Genomic DNA, 24,019 nt, shown 5'->3' on the forward strand with positions numbered 1-24,019 from the left:
AATGGCATACTCCTGCACCTATTTTCTATGTTTCTATCTTGTCATACTTCTTTCAACCCACTGAGTAGAGATGGGCTGGAACACTGTGTGAAAGAGTGTTGGTGGCATAAGGTCTCTGTACACTTTTAAAAGGTTCCAGTGTGAGCGATTGGGAAGCTGTAAACCACCAGGCATTGTGGACTGATGTTAGCACAATTTGTTTTGAAAATCATACACCACAGGGCTCTGCAAATTTCCACAAAAGAGTCCAAAATCTAAATGTTCCTGTTTTTTAAAATACAAAAAGCACTTAATAATAATAATAATAATAATGCATTACATTTATATAGCGCTTTTCAAACACTCAAAGACGCTTTACAGGGATTTCTAGAACATAGAGAAGTGAATAAATAGATAAATAAGTAAACGAACAGAGAAAGGAGACAGAAGGTGAGGTGACCTTCAGTGGTTGAAGGCAGTGCTGAAGAGGTGAGACTTCAGTGATGTTTTGAATGTAGTGAGTGAGGAGGAGTCTCTGACGGTTTGGGGTAGTGAGTTCCATAGGGTGGGAGCAGCGATGGAGAAAGCCCTGAGTTTGGTCCGGATGGGGGGGGACAGGAGATTGGCAGCAGCAGAGCGGAGGGTGCAGGTGGGAGTGTGCCTGTGGAGGAGGTCAGTCAGGTAGGATGGGGCCAGGTTATGGAGGGCTTTGTAGGTCATGTAGGTCATGAGGAGGATTTTGTATTGGATTCTCTGGGGGATGGGGAGCCAGTGGAGTTTGTAAAGGACGGGGGTGATATGGTCACGGATCGGGGAATGGGTGAGTAGACGGGCAGCGGAGTTTTGAATGTATTGAAGTTTACTGATGATTTTTGAGGGTGAGCCATAGAGGAGGCTGCTGCAGTAGTCCAGACGGGAGGTGATGAAGGCGTGGATGAGGGTTTCTGCAGCTGTGAAGGAGAGGGATGGACGGAGACGGGCAATGTTTTTGAGGTGGAAGAAGGCTGTCTTTGTGATGTGTTTGATGTGTTTGTCGAAGGAGAGGGTTTGATCAAAGATGCCGTGTGATTTGTTCTTTAAGCCTCCTTGGGATCCCCTGGTCCCTGGCGAGCTCACTATTCTGGGATTTAACCTCTGTCTGCTGCGGAAGTGTTGTTTTCCACTCAGGGCTGCAGCTTTGGCATACTTTTCTGACATGTTTCAAATCAGGCAAACTAGTCATCTTCCGAATGCATCAAGAAAATTGCTTCATGAGTGTGGGAACAGAAGAGATGAGGGAAAATTATCACAGCAACAATGATGTTAACCTGATCTCTGTGGTCCTGTTACAACCCCTCCTGCTCTTTCCATAGTAATCACCTCCTTCAACAACACAAAACAACCCTATAGAATTGTTGTTTAAAATAGTGTTTTTGATGCTTTTCTCCAACTTCTATAGCCACCCCCTCCCATATCTGCTAGTTACCAAGCCAAGTGGCTACTATGTAACGGGATGTCACACGCTGCCGATAACCAGCCTGAAGACCCAAAGTCCCAGAGGAGGCGTTTGTGGCAGATACCATAACAGGGCATGTACATGGGAAGGATAGGCTTAGAGGGATATGGGACCAGCTTAGATGGAGCATCATGATGCTCGGCATGGACGAGATGGGCCGAAGGGTTTGTTTCTGTGCTGTATGACTATGACTCTGGATATGCCCTGCATCCCATTCAATGGTGTTTTGTTCCAGCTGCGTTTTAGACAAGGCCATTCCACAATTAAAATCAAACAATCAGGCAGCTCATGAAATTCTGCACAATATAGGAATCTGATAGGTTAGCTCTTTAGCACTGGCATGTGTGCATGTGTGTATGTGTGATGTGTGTGTATGTGTGTGCATGTGTATGTGTGTGTTATGTGTTTGGGTGTTATGTGTGTGCGTGTGTTATGTGTGTGTGTATGTTATGTGTGTATGTTATGTAGGTGTGTTATGTGTGTGCGTGTTATGTGTTCAGATCCCTGCACTGGGAATTCAACATTTGCCAGAGGACTGTGTCAGTCTATCAAATTTATGTATATAAATGTCGCTATCTTAATGATCTCATGGGAGAAAGAGCAAGTCTGGTTGGATGCACACTGATGCAGGTCTGGACAGACCAGCGATGCAGCTGGTGGAGCTGCTGATTAACAGTGAAGCATCCCTGATCCCAGCATTGTACAGAGGGAGTTGGCATCTTTTCCCTGTGACCGTGAGTTTCCTTCGGGTGTTCCGGTTTCTCCCACATCCCAGGGGCGTGTGGGCTGGGAGGTTAATAACTGGCGCAACCAGCGAGGCTTGGGTTTCAAGTGGAATTCTCCGAGTCCTCTTCCACCAATATCCCACTATTAAGATTTGAATGACAATGTGGTGAGCTTACAAACTGGGGACTGTGGAATAAAGATTAAACTCTATTTCCGAAAGTAACTATGTTGGCTATAAATAGGATCCATCAGTGTTGAATCTTCCAGTAATACCACAAGTACCCCCGGGGTAACAATCTTAATGTATCGAGCAAGCTCTCGTAACTGGGGTCTGATGGTTTTAATCAGTGCTTGTCTTCAAAACTGAAAATCCTGTCATCGATCCAGGAAGTAACAGAATTAATCCAGCTTTGAATAAACCCAGGAGCTGCCAAGGCTGCATTATGCCAACAAAGCTGTTTAATTTCCTGATTCTCAACTTGGAAAAAATAAATTGCCGAATCTTTCTTAGAATGAAGCAATCTGAGGGAGAATTAACATACACCGCAGTTCCACCCACACTGAGACAATCAGAGATTGAGAAATATTCAGACGTTTTGAAATCCATTGTTAAATTCCCCCATTGTTGCAGTTTAAAGAATATTGCAGAAAGGAAAAGCTGAACACTGGTCTGTCAGTCTAGGAACTGGGCTAGATGCTGTGCCTGGTGAATGGTTAGAAAAGGTGCCATCTTTCAGATTGAAGATGAACCTAAATAACCCTGCCAGAATAATTTGAAGAAAGGGTATTCTTCCCGCTGTCCTGCCCAGTAATAATCTCTTTATAACAGAGAGAGGTTATGAGATGGTCATGGGAACTAGATGTGCAAGAATTTGTTGCTGTGCCTCAATGCTGACTACACCTCAAAAGCTTTTTACTGGCTACAGACTGTTCTAGGTTTCTCTTACAAATAAAAGTCCTTCCTTCCAATTGAAAGGAGTCAGATGTGAAGGACTGCTTTGGAACATCTCTAGGCTAAAAGCATCAGCAAGGAATCGGTGTGATGTATCACGCAGAAGGTCTGGACACAGTGCCTTGAGCTGGATGGACACAGCAAGCCAGGGCAGTGGAGAACTTTCAATCGCCAGTGTGTTATACTCTGTACACACTAGTCACGACCAATTCCTGGTCCACTCTCAGTGAAGGCTCTCATTTAAAGCACAACTAAATAGGTTTAAGGCAAAGTGGAAAAGATTTAATAGGAATCTGAGTGGTAACTTTTTTCACACAAAGGGTGGTAGGTGTATGGAACAAGCTGCCAGAGGAGGTACTGTAATTGAGGCTGGGACCATCCCAACGTTTAAGAAACAGTTAGACAGGTACATGGATGGGACACATTTCGAGGGATATGGGCCAAACGCGGGCAGGTGGGACTAATGTAGCTGGGACGTTGGCCGGTGTGGGAAAGTTGGGCCGAAGGGCCTGATTCCATGCTGTATCACTCTATGACTCTAACTATCCTCTATGCCTGCTATGGGAGGGGCAGGGGGGGGGGGGGGGCAGGAAATTGGCCTGTGTTCAAGCCTCTAAAAGCCTCTCTGCTGGAATTGCCCTGGATTGAATAAAATTGGTTTCCGTCAATGCATTGCCCATTGTTGAGATCTTACACAGTGAGGTACGAGAGAGTGAGAGAAAGACCAGAGTGCTTGGAAGTCTATCTTATCAAGGAACCTCAGCGGCATGAAGGAAGGAATAACTGGTAAGGAAGGAAAGGCGTTCTTTGATTAAATTAATCGAGAAGCACATGTTTACAACACAAAATGACCAAACTTTCCATTTGGCCACAGTACTTCGAATCACAGCGGTCGGTGAGTGTGAGAAAATTATCTCTCCCTCTATAAAACCTACAGACAAAATAAAACTGTAATAATAAGAATACTGGTAGGACTTTACGATAAAGTTATCATAGCTGGATCCCGATGAACATAAATATGTCTTGGCAATAGCTGTATTCAGACACCAAATGATGGTTGGGTGTGATAAAGAAAACGTCAGCATAGTTCATCTGGCCATTCACTCGGGTTACCTGTGTTAGGTGCTTGGCTCTGGGGCTGGTTCAGTTACTCCAGGCCAAAGATGGTTAGCACCAGTGCTGGATTAGAGCTGCTTGCAGCTTTGGGCAGAGTTGGGCCTTAATTATTTCACGTGGACTTTACTCAGCACACCACAGTCAAGGAGACAAGAATGCAGACGCAGAAAACCAACATCAATTGAAAGAATAAATGAGGTGAAAAATATTTGTATGCCTTATAATTGAAAATGTGATTTATAGTTGGAAAATAAACCAATACATTATAATTGTATTAGCCAGCTCATAGGTTTGATGATTAGATGGCTCGGAATCTATAAAATTAGATCATCCATCAGATAGAGGGCTAGTTGTTCAAAAGGTTACCCTTTGCAAAGGACTCTTAGTTAGCCTGTAATGGAGAAGCTTTGCTAAGTGATTCATGCCAAACAAATTTCACCCACAAGGACAGATAATAAATAACTGTACAGTGTTTCAAACATATGAGCGCCATAAATATCAGTACTCTATTTACTACTTATGATGCACCCGCTTACTCCCCCACTGCGTGACTCATTGCGACACAGTGTACTTTAATTAGGATGCAGTAATAAAAACATACATCAAGCATGGAGAGAGAAGAGGCTATTCAGCCCATCAAGTGGGTCCCTTCTACGGATCAAGTGCAATTCCTTACTGGATTGTAAAAACCGAGTCATTTGATCTTCTGAGGAACTGCTACAATCTCTGTTTCTACAAAGATAAATCAAATAAACTCAGAAACATCCACTCTATCCGATCTTCGATATCCTTGACCAAAAGAACCCAAATCGTTTTTCTTCACATTAGTGATGTGGTAATAATTGACTGAATAACAAAATCCATCAGCTATGAAGTGCAGTGGGACATTCCAAATTGCTTCTCATTGGCACAATCACACAAACAAATGACAATGGCAAAGAAAGAGATATCGACACAAATCAACAAAGCTCCATTAAAGACGTATGTTTCAAGGAGAGTTTAGAATGTCAGAAAAGAGAGAAAGGGGTTCATCAAGCTGAACCCCTTCAATTCAAGGGGTTCAATTCTTCAGCTTGAGTTTGACATCCAGTGCGGCCAAGAATGTCCCCTAGCCAACAAGGGGCAAGTCTACATGGCCTAATCTCACTAATCCAACTGCTGCAAAGATGTCGATCCATCCGGTAAAAATGACCACTGCACAATCCTTGTGGAGCCAGGGTTCAACCTCCACACGGTGGGCGGGCATATCGTGGTGCTGCCATTGCACTAAGACAGACCGAATGAGTAGAGACCTGGCACTTTAAAACTGAGCATTGATGAGGCGCTTGTAATCCACACCACCACAATCAGTGGAAAGTTGGAGATGTGTGGTGCACGTGTGCGAGGGGCTTGGAACACATTGCCAGGGTTGGTGGTGGAGGCACATTCAACAGTGAAGTTTACGAGGCATTTATTCAGGAAGTGCAGGGAGTGGAAAGGTATGCATCATGTACAGGCTGATGAGATCAGTTTAACTCGGCATCATGGCTAGTTAAACTAGGCTACTGCAGGAAGCTCAACACAGGATTATATTCATGCAAAACAGCAAAAACACCAAGCAGTAAATAGATCTAGTCTGTTAACAGTGTAGATCAAAGCTTTACAGGCCTTCCACCTCCAGTCATTAATGGTTATAGATAATTCAACAGGAAATGTAAGGACGCTGCTCCAGGGACCTCACCATCCTGAACGACTGCAGAGCTCAGCAAAAGAGGGCGGAAGACACAAGAACACACGGAGTAGACAACTATGACTACGGGTGCTGTCCGTATGGAGTTTATACGTTCTCTCCGTGACTGCCAGGGTTTTCTCCAAGATCTTCAGTTTCCTCCCACACTCCAAAGACGGACAGGTATGTAGGTAAATTGACTTAGTATATGTTAAAAAAAATTGTCCCCAGTGTATGTTAATATGTGGGGATTGCTGGTCGGTGCGGACCCGGTGGGCCAAAGGGCCTGTTTCCACGCTGTATCTCTAAACTAAACGAAACTAAACAACACGTCCTTCAAATCCGCCACCCCATTCAATGTGATCATGGCTGATCTATGCTGGCCTCAACTTTTTTTCTGTGCCTATTCCCCACTACCCTTTATTCTCGATCTTTCCGTTATTAATCCATCTCTTCTTTAATTATATTTAATGATCAGGCTTCCACCACCCTTGGGCAAAACATTCCAGAGATTCACCACCCACTGAGACAAGAGGTTTCTATGCACCTCAGTTTTAAATCACTGGACCTTATCGTTATAGCAACACCCCCTTGTTCTTGGCTCTCCCACTAGTGAAAACATCTCAATGTCTACCCTGTCAAGACTTCTGTATCTCAATCTGAAAAGAGAATCTTATATGTTTCAATAAGGCAACCTCGTATCCTTCTGAACTGATTCAAGCACGAGAAGACCAAGATCCCTTGGAACATCACTCATTTGTAGTCACTCAGTCGCCACATAAATAAAATCCACCTTTAGATGCTTCTTACCGAAGTGCATGATCCCACATTTCCTGACATTAAACTCTGCCAGATTTTTGGCAAACACTCAATCCATCTATATCCTGTTGTGGAATCACAATGTCCTCATTACAACGTGCCTTTACACCTTTTTTCTTATCGTCAGCAAACTTGGAAACCTTACATTTTGTTTCTTCCTCCGTTAATGTAAATAGAAAATAATTGGTGGCCAGGAACTGATCTCTGGGGCACTCCACTAGTTACACCCTTCTTTACTGAAAAAGTCCCTTTTATATCAATGCCATATTTTGTGTGTAACAGCCAGTTTTCAATCCATGCTAACACTCTTCCTCCAGTACCCTGGGCTCTTAATTTAAACACCAGCCTCTTATGTGGCACCTTGTTAAATACCTTTTGGAGATCTAGATACGCCACATCAACAAATTCCCTTCCATCAATGCTCCCCATGGTATCTTTGAAGAATTTGAGCAAATTTGCCAAACGTGCTTTATCTTTAATCAAACCATGTTGACTAGGTTTGATTGTATTCAGCTTTCCTAAAGTTATTTGCTTTGTGATATTAGATTCCACAATTGTAACAATAGATGTTAAACTAACCCCCTGTAGTTCCCTGGCTTCTGACTTCCTCCCTTTTTAAACAAGGGAGTCATGTTGGCTGTTTTGCAGCATGCTGGTAGCCTCCATGAATTTAGCAAGTTTTGAAATAGTTCAACTGATGGGTCTGCTCTCTCTAGGCCCATTTGCTTTAACACCATTTGCTGCAGTTCATCATGTCCTGGAGATTTGATAGCTTTTAGCCTTCAGTTTCTCTAATCCTTTTCACTGGGGTTTTCACAAGTTCCGCCTTGCTACTTGAAGGGAATCCCTATGTCATAAGGTCATAAGTGATAGGAGTAGAATTAGGCCATTCGGCCCATCAAGTTTACTCCACCATTCAATCATGGCTGATCTGTCTCTCCCTTCTAACCCCATTCTCCTGCCTTCTCCCCATATCCTCCAGCACCTATACTAATCAAGAATCTATCTATCTCTGCCTTAAAAATATCCACTGACGTCCTCCACAGCCTTCTGTGGCAAAGAATTCCACAGTTTCACCACCCTCAGACTGAAGAAATTTCTCCTCATCTCCTTCCTAAAAGAACATCCTTTAATTCTGAAGCTATGACCTCTAGTTCTAGACTCTCCCACTTAGTGGAAACATCCTCTCCACATCCACTCTATCCAAGCCTTTCACTATTCTGTATGTTTCAGAGGTTCCCCCCTCATTTTTCTAGACTCCAGTGAGTGCAGGCCCAATGCCAACAAACAGTCATCACAGGTTTTTTCACAAAATGCTGGAGTAACTCAGCAGGTCAGGCAGCATCTCGGGAGAGAAGGAATGGGTGACGTTTCGGGTCGAGACCCTTCTTCAGACTGAAGTAGGTCATCACAGGTTAACCTACTCATTCCTGGGATCATTCTTGTAAACCTCCTTCTGAACCCTCTCCAGAGCCCAGCACATCCATCTTTAGATATACTGCCCCAAATTGCATATGTGGCCTTGCCAGCACCTTACAGAGCCTCAGCATTACTTCCCTGTTTTTGTATACAAGCCCTCTTGAAATAAATGCTAGCATTGAGTTTGCTTTCTTTACTACCAATTTGACTTGCAGATTAACTTTTTGGGAATCCTGCACCAGCACTCCCAAGTCCCTTTGCACCTCCGATTTCTGGATTCTCTCCCCATTTAGAAAATAGTCTATGCCTTTATTCTGACTACCAAAATGCATGACTCCAGACTTTGCTACACTATATTCCATCTCCCACTTCTATGCCCACTGCCCTAACCTGTCCAAGTCCTTCTGCAGAATCCCTGCTTTCTCTACACTACCTGCCCTTCCACCTATTTTCGTATCATCTGCAAACTTGGCCACAAAGCCTTCAATCCCCTCGTCTAAATCATTAATATACTACATGAAGAGTAGCGACTCCAGCACCGACCCCTGCGGAACTCCGCTAGTCACTGGCAGCCAACCTGAAAAAAGCCCCCTTAATTGCCACTCTTTGTCTTCTACCATCCAGCCAACCTGCTATCCATGCTAGTATCTGCCCTTTGACACTGTGGGCTCTCATCTTCCTGAGCAGCCTCAGTGCCTTATCAAAGGTTTTCTGAAAATCTAAGTAAACAACATCTACTGACTCGCCTTTGTCTGTCCCACTATTTACTTCTTCAAAGAATTCCAGCAAATTTGTCAGCAAGACCTCCTCTTCACAAAGCCATGCTGAATTCGGCTTATTTTATCGTGAACCTCTAAGTAGTCCGTAACCTCATCCTTTATAATGAACTCTAAAATCTTGCCAACCACTGAAGTCAGACTAACCGGCCTATAGTTCCCACTATTCTGCTTCGATTGCATTTGGGATATTTGCAGCATCCACTCCAGTGAAGACAATGTAAAAAAGAAATGACTCATGTGTCCGCCATATCTCCCTTCTTATGAGGATTTTAGTCTTTCGCTGCTGGATTCTAAAAAAAAATCAGTCCTCCAACCTAAAACCAGCTCATGTTACATGCCCTGCTCATCTAGTTAACATTATCCTTGACTTTCTTTAGTAACCACAAATTTGTGCCTCTTCTCATGAATTGGTAGTGTAATCGGCAAAACCAAACGCAGGATCGACGATTGTTTAGCTCAACACCTTCGTTCAGTCCGCCTTAACCAACCAGATCTCCCGGTGGCTGAGCACTTCAACTCCCCCTCCCACTCCCAGTCTGACCTTTCAGTCATGGGCCTCCTCCAGTGCCATAGTGAGGCCCACCGGAAATTGGAGGAACAGCACCTCATATTTCACTTGGGCAGCTTGCAGCCCAGCAGTATGAACATTGACTCCTTCAACTTTAGATAGTTCCTCTGTCCCTCTCTTCCCCTCCCCCTTCCCAGTTCTCCCTCTATCTTTCAGTCTCCACCTATATCCTTCCATTGTCCCGCCCCCCCTGACATCAGTCTGAAGAAGGGTCTCGACCCGAAACTTCACCCATTCCTTCTCTCCTGAGATGCTGCCTGACCTGCTGAGTTACTCCAGCATTTTGTGAATAAAAACTCTTTCTAATTGGGATACATTCTGAGTCCAGATAATGGACTTTCAACATTCCCACTTTCCTGACTCTGACTCAATTTATAGCTCCGTTACCATCTTTGCATGCTCTGTTCTTTCCCTCCAGACTCTGGTCATCGTTACCCGTGTTGCTACACTACATTATTGCCCTGAGGTTTCCTCTTAACTTTCTAAATCTCCCCACGGTGCTCGGTTTAAGCCTTATCCACGGAAATAACTGGAACTGCTTCAATTATTCCTATCACAGCAACAGGTCAACAGCAGATGCTGCCTCACTGGCTCTCCATTCTGCTCAGGACCATCTGGATAACAGTAACACGCACGTCCGGCTGCTTGTTCATCAACTAACACTCGACATTCAACACAAGCGTCTGCTCCTAACTTAGCACCAAGCTCCAAGATCCCTGGCCCAGCACATAGATGTAACCACCAAGAAGGTGCACCAGTGCTACTACTTTCCTAAAAATGTAAAGAGATTCAGTACATCACCTAATACTCGAAGAAACCTCTCTAGATGCACTAGAAAGCAGCATGGTATGGTATGAAATTACCATGCACGGGAATGAAAGAGGTTGCAGAGAGTGGTGGACTCAACTCAGTCCATCACAGGCTCTGCTCTCCCCACAAGGAGACACTGCCTCAAGGAAGCAGCATCTACCATCAAGGACCCCCACCATCCAGCCCATGCTTGCTTCTTACTACTATGTTGAGCAGCAGGCAGAAGGTACAGAAGGCTGAAGTCCCACAGCACCTGCTTCAGGAACAACCACCAGGTTCTTGAACTGACCTGTACAGTCCTCTTCCTACCTCAGCAACAGAACATTCCGGACTATTTCTTGCACCACCATCGACTTACATTCTAATTCTGTTTTGCACTGTTTAGTTTAGTTTAGTTTAGAGATGCAGTGCGGAAACAGCTCCTTTGGCCCACCGAGTCTGCGCCGACCAGCGATCCCTGCGCACATTAACACTATCCTACACACAATAGGGACAATTTGCACATACACCAAGCCAATTGACCTACATGCCTGTACGTATTTCAAGGTACATGCCTGTACGTCTTTGGAGTGTGGGAGGAAACCGAAGATCTCGGAGAAAACCCGCGCGGTCACAGGGAGAACGTACAAACTATGTACAGACAGGACCCGTAGTCGGGATCGAACCCAGGTCTCCGACGGTGCAGGCACTGGAAGGCAGCAACTCTACCGCTGCGCCACCGTGCCACTGATGACTTGTTTTTGCCCAGTATTTTTCCTTTTTACTCTCTTGTATAAATTATGTATCTTTTTTTATCGGTGCCTGTCTGATTCTGTGTGCCTGTGATGAAAGATTTTAATTATATCTGTGCGTCACTGTACTTGTGCATATGACAATTAACCACTCAACATTGTTGAACATTTTGAAACATCCTGAGCTAAGAACCATTATGAAAACGACGCTTCTGCATTTGTTTCATTCTACCCATTGTCTTAACTTATAATTACTCCCCTTGACCTCTGGTCAATTGGTTACGAGATCCTGTAGCCCTTTAAACATGAAATGTGCAAGCTAGGATTGTGATACTGTTAATAATAAAATTAAGCCCCTCTCACTTCTCCAATTTCCCTTCTAATTTTGTTTTTATCAGCCAACCTGTAAATATGGTAGCTGGTTCCCTGAGCCAAATTGTTGCTTTTGACTGTACACAGCTGGGGGCTGAGCAGGGACACAAATCTAGAAATGTCAGTGCTGTGCAGTTTGAAAATTGGTCAACATGAAGGTAGAACAATTTTGCACAGTAGCGCAGCTGGTCGAGTTGCAGCCTCACGGTGCCAAAGACCCGGTTTGATCCTGACCTCAGGTGCTTTCTGTGTGGAGATTGCACATTCCCATTGTGACCACATGGGTTTCTTCCCAAGGGCTCCGGTTTCCATTCACATCCAAAAGACGTGGGGGTTTGTAGGTAAATTGGTCTCTGTAAATTTCAATCTCACAGGGTTGGAAATGATATTTCGTATTACATTAGAAACAATGTACTTTACAAAAAAAACAACTTTTAATATCCTCATTGCCACAAAGCAGAAATATTAAACAGGCCAACATTCAAATTGCATTCAGAGTCGCTCTCAATTTAATATATTCGTGCAAGCATAGAGCAATTCTACATCTAGGAATATTTAATGTATTTAAAATAAAATACGGTAATCATTAATCTTTTATATTTCAGTAATAGTACATATAACATCTATACTGATGAATTAAACTGCATTTATGGAAATGGCTTGGGCTGGTGCAACTTTCCAACTTTGCAAATGAAGACACATAAAATGTAGTTGGGTAGTGTTACATCAATCCAAATTATGTAATAAGGCAGTAAAAAGACAGACTGACATGACAGCTGATTTCTACGCTAAATATATAATGATTCTTGTAATTTCTTTCTAAAAACGTCACTGTTACTCAGCCGGTAAATGCTGGCCATTTTCAAAATTAAAGACAAATGTCACGTCAGCCAAAATTGGCAAGTCTTATATTAATGTGAAAGGGTGGCGCAGCGGTAGAGTTGCTGCCTAAAAGCGCCAGAGACCCGGTTCGATCCTGACTGCGGGTGCTTGTCTGTACCGAGTTTGTACGTTCTCCTCATGACCTGCGTGGGTTTTCTCCAGGACCTCTGGTTTCCTCCCACACTCCAAAGACGTACAGGTTTGTAGGTTAATTGGCTTGGCATAATTGTAAATTGTCCCCAGTGTGTGTAGGATAGTGTTAGTGTGCAGGGATCGTTGGTTGGTGTGGACTCGGTGGGCTGAACAGCCTGCTTCCACACTGTATCTCTAAACTAAAATTTGGATTGTGCATTTATCGTATAAATATGTAAATACGTTCTCTGTGTGGGAGATGGCTGGCAAGCTGAGGTGTCAATGAGTAGGAAGCAGTCAGTGGAGAGATCTTTGTTCCAATAATTTTTTTTAATGCACCGGGTTTTGTTTAAAATCAAATTAAAACATTAATATTACCTTTTGAATAATAAAATACGGAAATATATTGTAAATAGAAAGAGACCAGGGGTTCTTGAAAATAAGTTTAAAAAAACAAGTGATTTGCTATTGTCCACCAGCCTAATCCCATTTGGCTCTCATTCACAATAAGAAATGCTTTAAACACATTTTTTAAATTTGCATATTTTTTTGCATTATTGAAACAAAACTTTTTACTGAGTGCTTCCTACTCAATGACACAACTGTCTGCCAGATGTCTCCCACACAAGGAATTGATTTACATATCTATAGGATAAATTCATAATCTAAACAAACATCAAGTTTGGTTTGATTGGTGTGACCTTTGTCGTTTGCAAATGATGTTGCATTTGCCAGCTGAACAAAGCAGCTTGAATACACGAGTGCTATCGGAAGAAATATGTAACATCATCCTCCCCTCTCCCCCCCATTTTCTGCTTTCCACAGAGACCGCTCTCTTCAGCGGTCCACTTCCCAGCCTTGCCTCCCTGTCTTCCAGGTGAGGCAGAGGTTCACTTGCACCTTTTCCAACATGGTCTATTGCATTCAGTGCTCACAATGTGACCTCCTCAACATTGATCTGACCAAACAGCTGGAGTAACTCAGCGGGACAGGCAGCATCTCTGAAGAGAGGAATGGGTGACGTTTCGGGTCGAGACCCTTCTTCAGAAACGTCACCCATTCCTTCTCTCCAGAGATGCTGCCTGTCCCACTGAGTTATTCCAGCTTTTTGTGTCTACTGTATTTTCAGTATGGAAAATGAATATGTTAAATTACAAATACCAACGGGCAGCTTGGTTTAATGTATTAATTAATTGTACACCTTCAACAGCTTTTGGGACTTCTACACAGTGCCTGCTCGAAGGCTCGTCGGTCGGCGGGACTGGTAACGGTGTAATCGGGAGGGAGCTGGAGATGTTGGGCACTAGGAGTGGCCCGGTACGAGGGTGAACCAGGGTAATGCTTCCAGTGCCTTCTAGGTCGGCTGTAGGAGACGACCCCGGGACACAAAAATGGCCAGGAGAGGGCGGGACAAGTATCTGTGGCAGATGGTTGTTCTATAACCGGCTAACTCGCTTAAGCTATTCAAGGCCTTGACCACTAATCTAATTAATGTTTTCTTTTTTTAAACTTGAGTCATCTTTTTGAAATTTGAAAATCTTGTTTTTAACTTTTAGAGGTGCTCGGTTCACCACACTGGCAATACCAACACAAGAAAAAAGCACTGGATGGACATAATCTATTTCCCCTTTGGTTGTGTTGAGGTTCACACCACAGACTTGCCACAGGACGAGAGCCTGGTGGTCTGAAGAAGGGTCTTGACCTGAAACGAAGCCTGAAGAAGAGTCTCGACCCGAAACGTCACCCATTCCTTCTCTCTAGAGATGCTGCCTGTCCTGCTGAGTTACTCCAGCATTTTGTGTAGAGCCTGGTGATTTAGTTGCTTTGGTCATTAACTGGGCTGAGGAACTAATGTATTCAACGATGTATTCAGGAGAGAGTTCGATATAGCTCTTCAGGCTAACAGAATCAAGGAATATGGGGAGAAAGCAGGAACGGGTTACTGATTTTGGATGATCAGACATGATCATATTGAATGGCGGTGCTGGCTCAAAGGGCCGAATGGCCTACTCCTGCAACTATTTTCTATGTTTCTATGTCTAATCACAAGGCTGGATTAGAGGAAGGAGTCAGTGTAGGGCAGCCTTCTGAATATCCCAACAATTAGCTATTAGGGAAAACTCACTGACATTTACACAAGTTGTCTAGAGCTGCTCTCCTGCTGCACTGAACTCTTAAATAACAGCCATGGTATGTTTATACAAACCTTAAAATTACATGTACATCTTTAATGCTGCATATTGACATTTTGTTGAACTGTGGGGTTTAATCTATTATCAAACTGCCAAGCAGATCTTAGCGTGAAGGTAGACAAGTAATCTTAAATCAACCAAAAGCTTTAGAATATTGCAAAGCCTTGACGTCTCAGAAACCACCAGTTGTTTCAAATGTTTGGCTGGACTGAACCTCAAAGACCTTCCCGAGAGGACAAAATGTTGAAGTATTCATATAAGCCTTAAGATAAGGTATCTCCAGTGAAACTAGTGTCACGAGCCAATTTCAACCATGTCCCTGTAGAATCTAGGAACTGCAGATGCTGATTAATGCACGCATGGTGCTGGAATAATTAAATAGGTCAGACAGCATCTCTGGAGAACATGGATAAATGATGTTTTGTGCCGAAACCCTTCTTCAGACTGAAGAAGGGTCTCAACCTGAAACATCACCTATCCATGTCCTCCAGAGATGCTGCCTGACCTGCTGAGTTACTCCAGCACTCTGTATGTTTTTTTCTGTTCCAATTAAGCACCTATAAGATTGTCAAGCAGGAAACTGCTAGTTAATAAAGGAAATGAATGACATCAATTGTCACTCAGAATTAAGAGAGAACTTATTGAATTTACTACTTAGTATGAGGTAACAGAATCAAATATTTAAGTGTAACTTCAATGGGAAACTGCCATATGTACATGAGAAGCTGCTGAGAGCATGAACGTTAATTGGTCTTCATTGATAAGTAATCATTGAACTATATTGTACTATAGGTTTTCAAATAGTCAATGGGAATGAGAGGAACAAATATGCCAAGAGGTTAATAGTTGCAGAACTAATAGGGTTCTTATAGTAAGAGATTTTAACTTTCCAAATAAAGATTTGCGGCAACATAGTGCCAAGGACTTAGATTGATAAATTAGTCAAATTTGTTCAGAAACTGTCCTGGACGCGCCTCACAAATGTTGCCCCCTTCGAAGCCCCTGGCACTAAGGGAGCCCAGGTAGTTATTGAGGAAGTTAAAATTATCCACTACAACAACTTTGTTGATTGGCTTGGATACAGTGGATGTGGAGAGGATATTTCCACCAGTGGATGAGTCCAGGACCAGAGGTCATAGCCTCAGAATTAAAGGACGTTTTTTTAGGAAGGAGATGAGGAGAAATGTATTTAGTCAGAGGGTGGTGAATCTGTGGAATTATTTGCCACAGAAGGCTGTGGAGGCCAAGTCAGTGGATATATTTAAGGCAGGGATAGATATATTCTTGATTTGTACAGGTGTCAGGGATTATGGGGGGAAGGCAGGAGAATGGGGTTAGGAGGAAGAGATAGATCAGCCATGATTGAATGGCGGAGTGGACTTGATGGGCCGAATGGCCTAATTCTTCTCCTATCACATGATCTCATGATTTATGCAATTACTTTATGCACAACAGAACATTGGAAACGGTGCCTGTTTGTTGTGTGGATCAGTCATGAGATGCATTTTTTTCCCCCTTTTGTACTCTCTGCTCTGTTGCTGCCAGAGAATTTGAGTTATCAAAGTCTTCTCTTGTTTTCATTTCCTTTCCAATTAATTTAAATTGCCTGTAGCACATGGCCTGCCAAACTGGGAGGTGTATGAATTAACAACGCTTATTAACATTTGAAATCTTGCACTGGCCTGTGGTCCGACCAGCTACAGTCCGTCCATTACAGGCTTTGTAATTAGCTCCAGACAGCCCACAATCCGTGAGAGATCAGAGAGGATTTCAATAATGCATTCGGGATCGCGTGCTTCACGGAGTTTGCAGCCAATATTTCCCATTTACTTTAGCGTTCCGGTTGACACAGAACTGCTGGATCAGTGGTGCACCACAAGGAAAGTATTTCCAAACAGAAGCTGAGTGCCTTCGGCCAAACTGATGAGAGATTTAATTGTGCATATTGCAATAAAGGCAGAATATGCAACAGATCCTTCAGATTAAATATCAGGGGAAGGGAGAGGGACATGAGAATTAAGATGGCAATATTAGGAAAATAACTCCATCCGTTATCCAGTTAGGTTTTTATTTCAGGCAAATTAAGCCGAATTGCATTTATCAGAGAAACATGACAACACATCTCAATCCTGGATCTGTATTCCTTCTGTGCGTACATTGTTTCTGGCAGCAAACTGTGCCACCCCACAAAAAGACTTCTCCACACTTTCTGACTTTACGGTGGAAGTCGCACGAGAAGCAACATGAAAAGGTTTCCTTCCAAATATCCTTCTCATGAGTTCAAATCTCGGCCCAGTTGCGTCCTGTCAGCTGTGGAGGGGAAAGTGGGTAAAGGGATGAATGGATTTTTGCAAGATATAAGGTGTAGACTCAGGAAACAGTCTGCTGTTTCCCAGTAACTACCTCAGGGAATTAGAAAAGATTTTGGCTTACTTTCATCTTCGGAGGATGTACGTCAGATGCAAAACCCTCCTTAGGAAGGAGATGAGGAGGAATTTCTTTAGTCAGAGGGTGGTAAATCTGTGGAATTCTTTGCCACAGAAGACTGTGGAGGACAAGTCAATGGATATTTTTAAGGCAGAGATAGATTCTTGATTAGTTCGTGTGGCAGGGGTTATGGGAAGAAGGCAGGAGAATGGGGTTAGGAGGGTGAGATCAGACATGATTGAATGGCAGAACAGACTTGATGGGCTGAATGACCTAATTCTGCTCCTATTACTTATGACCTTAAAACCATTGAGCTTGTGATCTTTGCAAGGAGCACAGGACCTGGGTGGACTTGTTGAGTTCTTCTGTGACAGGTAGTCCATTAGTTGTGGACACTCTCTCTCTCTCTCTCTCTCTTTCTTTCTCTCTGCACCACCTGAAATAATGGAAACTTTCACAAATCTTAATAAAAATCAATGGGTATTGTAGATGCTCGATACAGCGACAAATCCTCCCCAGTATCCTCAGCAAGGTATAGTTTAATACAAAATGGTACAACCATCTCTTCAATGAGACGTCCAAGTGATTAGTTGACCCAAGTCAGAACACATTAGACACGTCCAAAGAAGGAAACAAAACTTGCTATGTAAACAGTTTCCCAAAGAGTCATGAAGTCATACAGCATGGAAACAAAACCTTCAGCCGAACATATCTACACCAACAAAGGTGCTCCATCTGTTAGTCCCATTTACCTGCGTCTGGCACATATCTCTTTTCTATTTCTTGCACTTTTCCCATTTCTAAATTTCCAATACTGTTATGGTGTATGGTTCCATACCACTTTCTTGGATTAATGTTCATTCCCTCTCCCCAGGCATCAGTGATGTCCTTATGGATGATTGAACTAAAAGCCATCTGTAGTGCTTGTAGTAGAGGAGAACCAGCAATAAAGACCTGGCCTTTTCAGTCTCAAGTCACTGCTGACATTTCTGATGAGCAGTAAATTACTTTATGTCCAAGTGATTCATCCTTTTCATCCTCTACAACAAGATCATGTGAAGAACCACATACGGCCACAATCAATGTTCATGACTGATGTGACTCTAATGCTCAGCGTCATTCTGGGAACTTCGTGTGTCTCTCATATCAATATGATTAAGTGAATGATGGCAAGCTAAACAGTGGGGATCCACTTGTTTGAAAAGACTACAAGGCTGAACTTTTTGACGCAGCAGTTAAGTAATGTTCCGAGGGATAAATTAACCCCATCCCACTCACCACACAGGGCTTGTTGCAACTTGAACAAGATAATTTCTTAACTTACAATAACAGACAATTATGCCACAACTCAAAGGGTGGTAGTTTAAAAGGCTCGTGAGAAACAAAATGCTCAATAAATTACAAAGGGTTTACCTCTCTCTAACAGAGTCAAGAACAAACACATTATGATCTCCGCCACTACCATGACAACTGCTGAGAACCACATCTGTTTTACCATCTGCCGCCAGAAGAAGCTTTTCCTTATTACATCGGTTCTCCTGACATTGCGTTGACAAAACTGATAATCCAGCTCTGGGGCACAATGACAGCATCAAACGCTCACACACTCAATCATGTCAGCGTGTATTCAGAGCCTTCGAGAGCGATGTATATGTGTACGAAGGAACTGCAGATGCCGGTTTACACCGAAGATAGACACAAAATGCTGGAGTAACTCAGCGGGTCAGGCAGCTTCTCTGCAGAAAAGGAATAGATGACGTTTTTTGAGGTCGAGCCCCTTCCTCAGACTGAGTGTGTCAGAGGGGAGGGAAACTAGAGGCATGAAAAGGTTCAGAACAAATCAGAGCCGGCACCAATAATATTCTGAGACTTTCCAACACTGCAACTGAACCTGGCCCTTTTTAAAATGGTAAATGTTACATTAGGAAAAAATGAAAAACCTTTGCTCAGCACTCAATATGAGCAAATTAGGACATTGTCAGTCATTGATATTTTGTTCTCAGTGCAATGGACAACTAAAGTTAACCAGTACAGAATGCTCTTGCTTCAAACTCCTTATTCTTATTGTCCCATCTAACCTCTGTCTCTCTCATACTTCATCTTTCTCTTCCTCATACAGCATCTTTTAATCTAAATTATCTCACTTCAAATCGATTGGCCTTCCCCCCCCCCCCCCCACCCCTATCATCAATCTGAAGAAAGGTCCTGACCCGAAACATCATTTACCCATGTTCTCCTGTGGTGTTGCCAAACCCGCTGGACCAGGGCTAACCAGATATGGAAGATAAAGTCCATGAGATGGCAACAAGACTGAATGGATCCTCCAACAATTTAAAATCGAATTTTGAATCAAGTGAATTCACATTCTGAGTTTTAAAATTCTAAGAATTGCTTGGGCAAAGCGATCCCATATCAATTATAGTCAGATTATAACAACTATTAATCTGATAGATATTTATTTTGAAATAGGTGATAACAATTGAGGAATAAAAATCTAGTGGAATATACAATTATCCACATTACCCTAAAGCACCCCAGTTACTGTAGAGCAGGTTTAGACGTAAGGAAAAAAACCCTAATGGTTGAAAAAAATCAGGACATATGTTTCTCAAGTCATCCTTTGCTTTTTAACTTGAGACACATGTCATGTCATGTGTAAAATACATAACATAACATAACAAAACTTTATTGTCACTCGGCACAACACCGAGCGAAATTTCAGCAGTCACAGCAAAAAAAGAAAAGAACACAGGACACACGACCCCAACACAAACATCCATCACAGTGACTCCAAACACCCCCTCACTGTGATGGAGGCAACAAAACTTCCCCTCTCCTCCCCCCGCACCCACGGACAGATACTGCTTCCCAATATATATAATTTTTCTGCAGGAATCTAAAGGGCCTGTCCCAGTTACGTGATTTTTAAGGCGACTGCCGGCGACTGTCAACGTCGTAGCAGATCGCCGACATTTTCTTTTACCCTACGACAATGACCACGACAATGCCGAGTCAGGTCAATACAAGTTACTTTTTTTGTGAAACTAGCACCTGGCTAAGAGATTACACCATCTTTGGAAACATCGCAAAATTCCCACGCTTACCTGACCGTCAAACTGTCGTCTCCAATCTACCTGTCAAATGTCCTGACGGTAAATAAATTGGTTAAACAAAACTATCTTCTGGTATCTTCAAATGCCTTTTCTTAATTTAATATTACGTCCTTCTAAAAGCATCTGCGACAACCTAGCAAACCTGGGGACAGCATGCGACAGCGCCCGCAATAAGCTACGATACCTGGTGACAAGCCAGCTGTCGCCAAGAAATTTCTATCTGGAATTTTTTCCGCGACACGCCGAGATCCGCTATGATTCATTGAAGACTCCTCACGATCATACCCACGACACCCCCGGCGAACGCTCAGCGACATCCTAGTCACCGGCAGTCGCCTTAAAATCGCCTAAGTGGGACAGGCCCTTAAGTAAATTGCAAGAATAATTCAAGGCTATTTGCATTGAACATTTTTCCAAGTGACTCTGAGGTTAGTTTAAAGTTTAGTGACGACACAAAATGCTGGAGTAACTCAGCAGGACAGGCGGCGTCTCTGGAGAGAAGGAATGGGTGACGTTATGGGTCGAGACCCTTCTTTAGACTGGTTTAGTTTAGTTTAGAGATACAGCCTGGAAACAGGTCACTCGGTCCACCAAGTCCACGCCGACTGTTATTCCACCTGCACACTAGTTCCATGTTACACCATTTTCACTTCCTGCACACTGGGGGCAATTCACAGAAGCCAATTAACCTCCAAACCTGCACGTCTTTGGAAAATGGGAAGAAACTGGAACACCCGGAGAAAACCCTCAAGGTCACGGAGTGTGACAAACTCCGCAAAGACAGCATCCGCAGTCAGGATCGAACCCTGGTCTCTGGTGCTGTGAGCAACAGTGCTACTGTGCACCACCTGTTCCATGGACTGACTATTTTTTCACAGAGGTATTACATTTTGGAGATTCATTCTAAATTCTAATCCTTTCACGCGCCGGCAATTTCCTCTTTCGCTGTGGTGCTGGCCAAGATGAAGCCGATTGTCACGGTCTACACCATTTAATTCATTTGGAGTTCTAAAAGATCAGCAATCACTAACTTCTGAACCTTCTCCTTTTCAATGTATACACAACAAGAAAAAGACACCTTTCACGTCAATCACTCTGCTTTTATTCCAAATCCGTTGAATTGCGGCAGTATTATATGTACCATGTGAACAGTGCACAGCGTTGCAACATCCATCACTCCGATTGTTTTAAGTGACAGGATATCTTACTATTCCAGCTCAGCGTTGACTTTTGATGCTTCACCGCATTTCCATTATTAAAAAAGTCGCTTCATGCTTTTCATAGAGTCATGGTTAGACCCATTGGAGACCGAATGTGTAGGAAGGAACTGCAGATGCTGGTTTATACCAAACATGGACTCAAAATGCTGGAGTAACTCAGCGGGACTGGCAGCATCTCTGGATAGAAGGAATGGGTGACATCACCCATTCCTTCTATCCAGAGATGCTGCCTGTCCTGCTGAGTTACTCCAGCATTTTGAGTCTATCTTCCATTGGAGACCCTCAGACTATCTTTAATTGGACTTTACTGGAATTTACCTTGCATGAAACGTTATCCCCATTATCATGTATTTGTACACTGTGGACGGCCCGAGTGTAATCGTATTTATTGTCTTTCCGCTGACTGGTTTGCACGGTACAAAAGGTTTTCACTGTACACATGACAATAAACTAAGCCAACCAAGCAACCAACTGCAGTTAGTGTGGCTACATCACAGTTCCAGCAGCCAGATTCAATGCCTACCATGGGTGCTGTATATGTGGAGTTTACACCCTCTGACCTCTGAGTTCCCACACTGACAATTGTGCCGTGAATACTTTGGGAATTTGGAGGGTTGATTCAATCCAATACAATGAAGCCAACGTCTAAATAAAATCACCTTCACATCCCATATTGCTGGAGCCGCAGAATGAAAGCCTCCAACCATTGGGTCTTTCGTTCAGAAAACTCACATGAGAGCACACACATTTTCACAGCCCCTCAGTCTGACGAAGGGTCTCGACCCAAAACATCACCCATTCTTTCTCTCCGGAGATGCCTCCTGTCCCGCTGAGTTACTCCAGCATTCTGAGTCTATCTTCGGTGTAAACCAGTATCTGCAGTTTCTTCTCACACACTTTCACAGAGACGCAAACAGTCTCACACACACACAGAAACACACAACCAAACACATTCGCACTCACTTACATAAACACAACAGATCTACACAGACAAAAATGATGCTAAACTCACACCAAACACATTACCTACATCTTACACAATACATATGGTAAACGTATACATCGCAAACAAATGTATGCACAGAACCCACACACAAGATTCAAATACACATACAACAGACAAACATACAACACGCAGAAAAAGAATGCACACAGAGGCACTCCCCATTACTTTAACTGAGAGCTGCCTTTGCTCTTTAACACACAGCTGCTGACTCCCTCCTGCACTTCAAAGCTTTTATGCACCAGTACTTCAAATGGCCCTAGGGAAGCCCTGCTGACTGACACTGTCTCAGAGACGATGCAAATGTATTTTCCCACTGCATAAGAGCTCAATGAGTTGTGCCACAGACATTTCCTTTATTCCTTCCTCCACCTACCTTGCTTCAAACACATGACAGCGCAGCTTTGACGTCGACCCATTACTGCAAATTTCGATCCGAAGATGGATCTCCCCTTGGACCTCCTCGTCTGGATCAATTTCACTCAAGGACATCCAACTGTCCACACCTAGACAGGAAAGAGAACTGCTTTAGAGGGATGATGGTCACAAAAAGCTGGAGCAACTCGACGGGTCAGACCAGCATCTCTGGAGGAAAGGAATAGGTAACGTTTCGGATCGAGACCCATCTTTAGACGGAGAGTCAGGGGAAAGGGAAACAAGAGATATAGAACAAATGAATGAAAAGATATGCAAAAAAGTCACAATGATAAAGGAGACCGGTCATTGTTAGCTGTGGCCTAGGTGAAAATGAGTTACATGCAATGAGACTCAACAACTTTGAAGTTGGTACAAAGACTTGGGTGGGAGAGGTACAGAGAGAGAGGGTGCTGCCTTACCTCAGAGGATCAGAGGAAGCGGACACTAGAATGGAGGCAACAAGTGTGAAGTGCCCTTGCAACAGTTACAACTTGTAAATCAGAAGAGTTGCCTTCTGTACCACTGCTGCCCACAGGTTGTGTGGCTGCCCACACCAATGAATGCCAACTCTTTCCGTTCCAAGTCTCGAGGTCAATATAGGCATGGGTCCACTCTTAGATTTTAGAGATAGAGCGTGGAAACAGGCCCTTTGGCCCACCGTGTCCATACCAACCAACCGTACACTAGTTATGTTCAAGACACCACGGACAATTTACAGAAGCCAATTAACCTATCAACCTGCACGTCTTTGGAATGTGGGAGGAAATCACACCCAGAGAAAACCCACAGGGTCACAGGGAGAACGTACAAACTCCGTACAGACTGCACCTTTAGTCGGGATCAAACCCAGGTCTCTTGCACTGCAAGGCAGCAACTCTACCACTGCGCCACCGTGCTGTCCTTGCTGGCGTTGGTAATGTACTGCCTTCTACAAAAGAAGGAGATGTGTTGCCGAGGATGTTGCAATAGTCTCGGTGATTTGTTACCATGCATGTACAGTTGGTTGCCCGAGGAAGTTGTGAAGTGCAGGCATATGAGACAGTGTGGGGGTGAGAGTGTGGGGGTGGGGGTGAGAGTGTGGGGGTGGGGGTGAGAGTGTGGGGGTGAGAGTGTGGGGGTGAGTAATGGGAGCAGTGGGGTAAGTGACTGATGGAAATTG

At 43.5% G+C, this 24,019-nt stretch overlaps 1 protein-coding gene across 5 annotated transcripts in view; it reads right to left on the reverse strand.

Annotated features, from left to right (window-relative positions):
• The window catches only part of rasa4 (RAS p21 protein activator 4), a 138,347-nt gene that overhangs the window by 75,595 nt on the left and 38,733 nt on the right, over positions 1 to 24,019 (reverse strand). For all 5 annotated transcript variants that reach the window (XR_013548958.1, XR_013548957.1, XM_078422692.1 and 2 more), the window contains exon 5: positions 22,820 to 22,949. Coding sequence is in view for 3 of the 5 variants with exons in the window: in XM_078422692.1 (XP_078278818.1) it covers positions 22,820 to 22,949 (130 nt within the window). In the remaining 2 variants the exon portion in view is untranslated. The remainder of the gene's footprint in view (positions 1 to 22,819; positions 22,950 to 24,019) is intronic.

The sequence above is a fragment of the Rhinoraja longicauda genome, chromosome 26 (assembly GCF_053455715.1).
Source record: "Rhinoraja longicauda isolate Sanriku21f chromosome 26, sRhiLon1.1, whole genome shotgun sequence".
Classification (NCBI taxonomy): domain Eukaryota; kingdom Metazoa; phylum Chordata; class Chondrichthyes; order Rajiformes; family Arhynchobatidae; genus Rhinoraja; species Rhinoraja longicauda.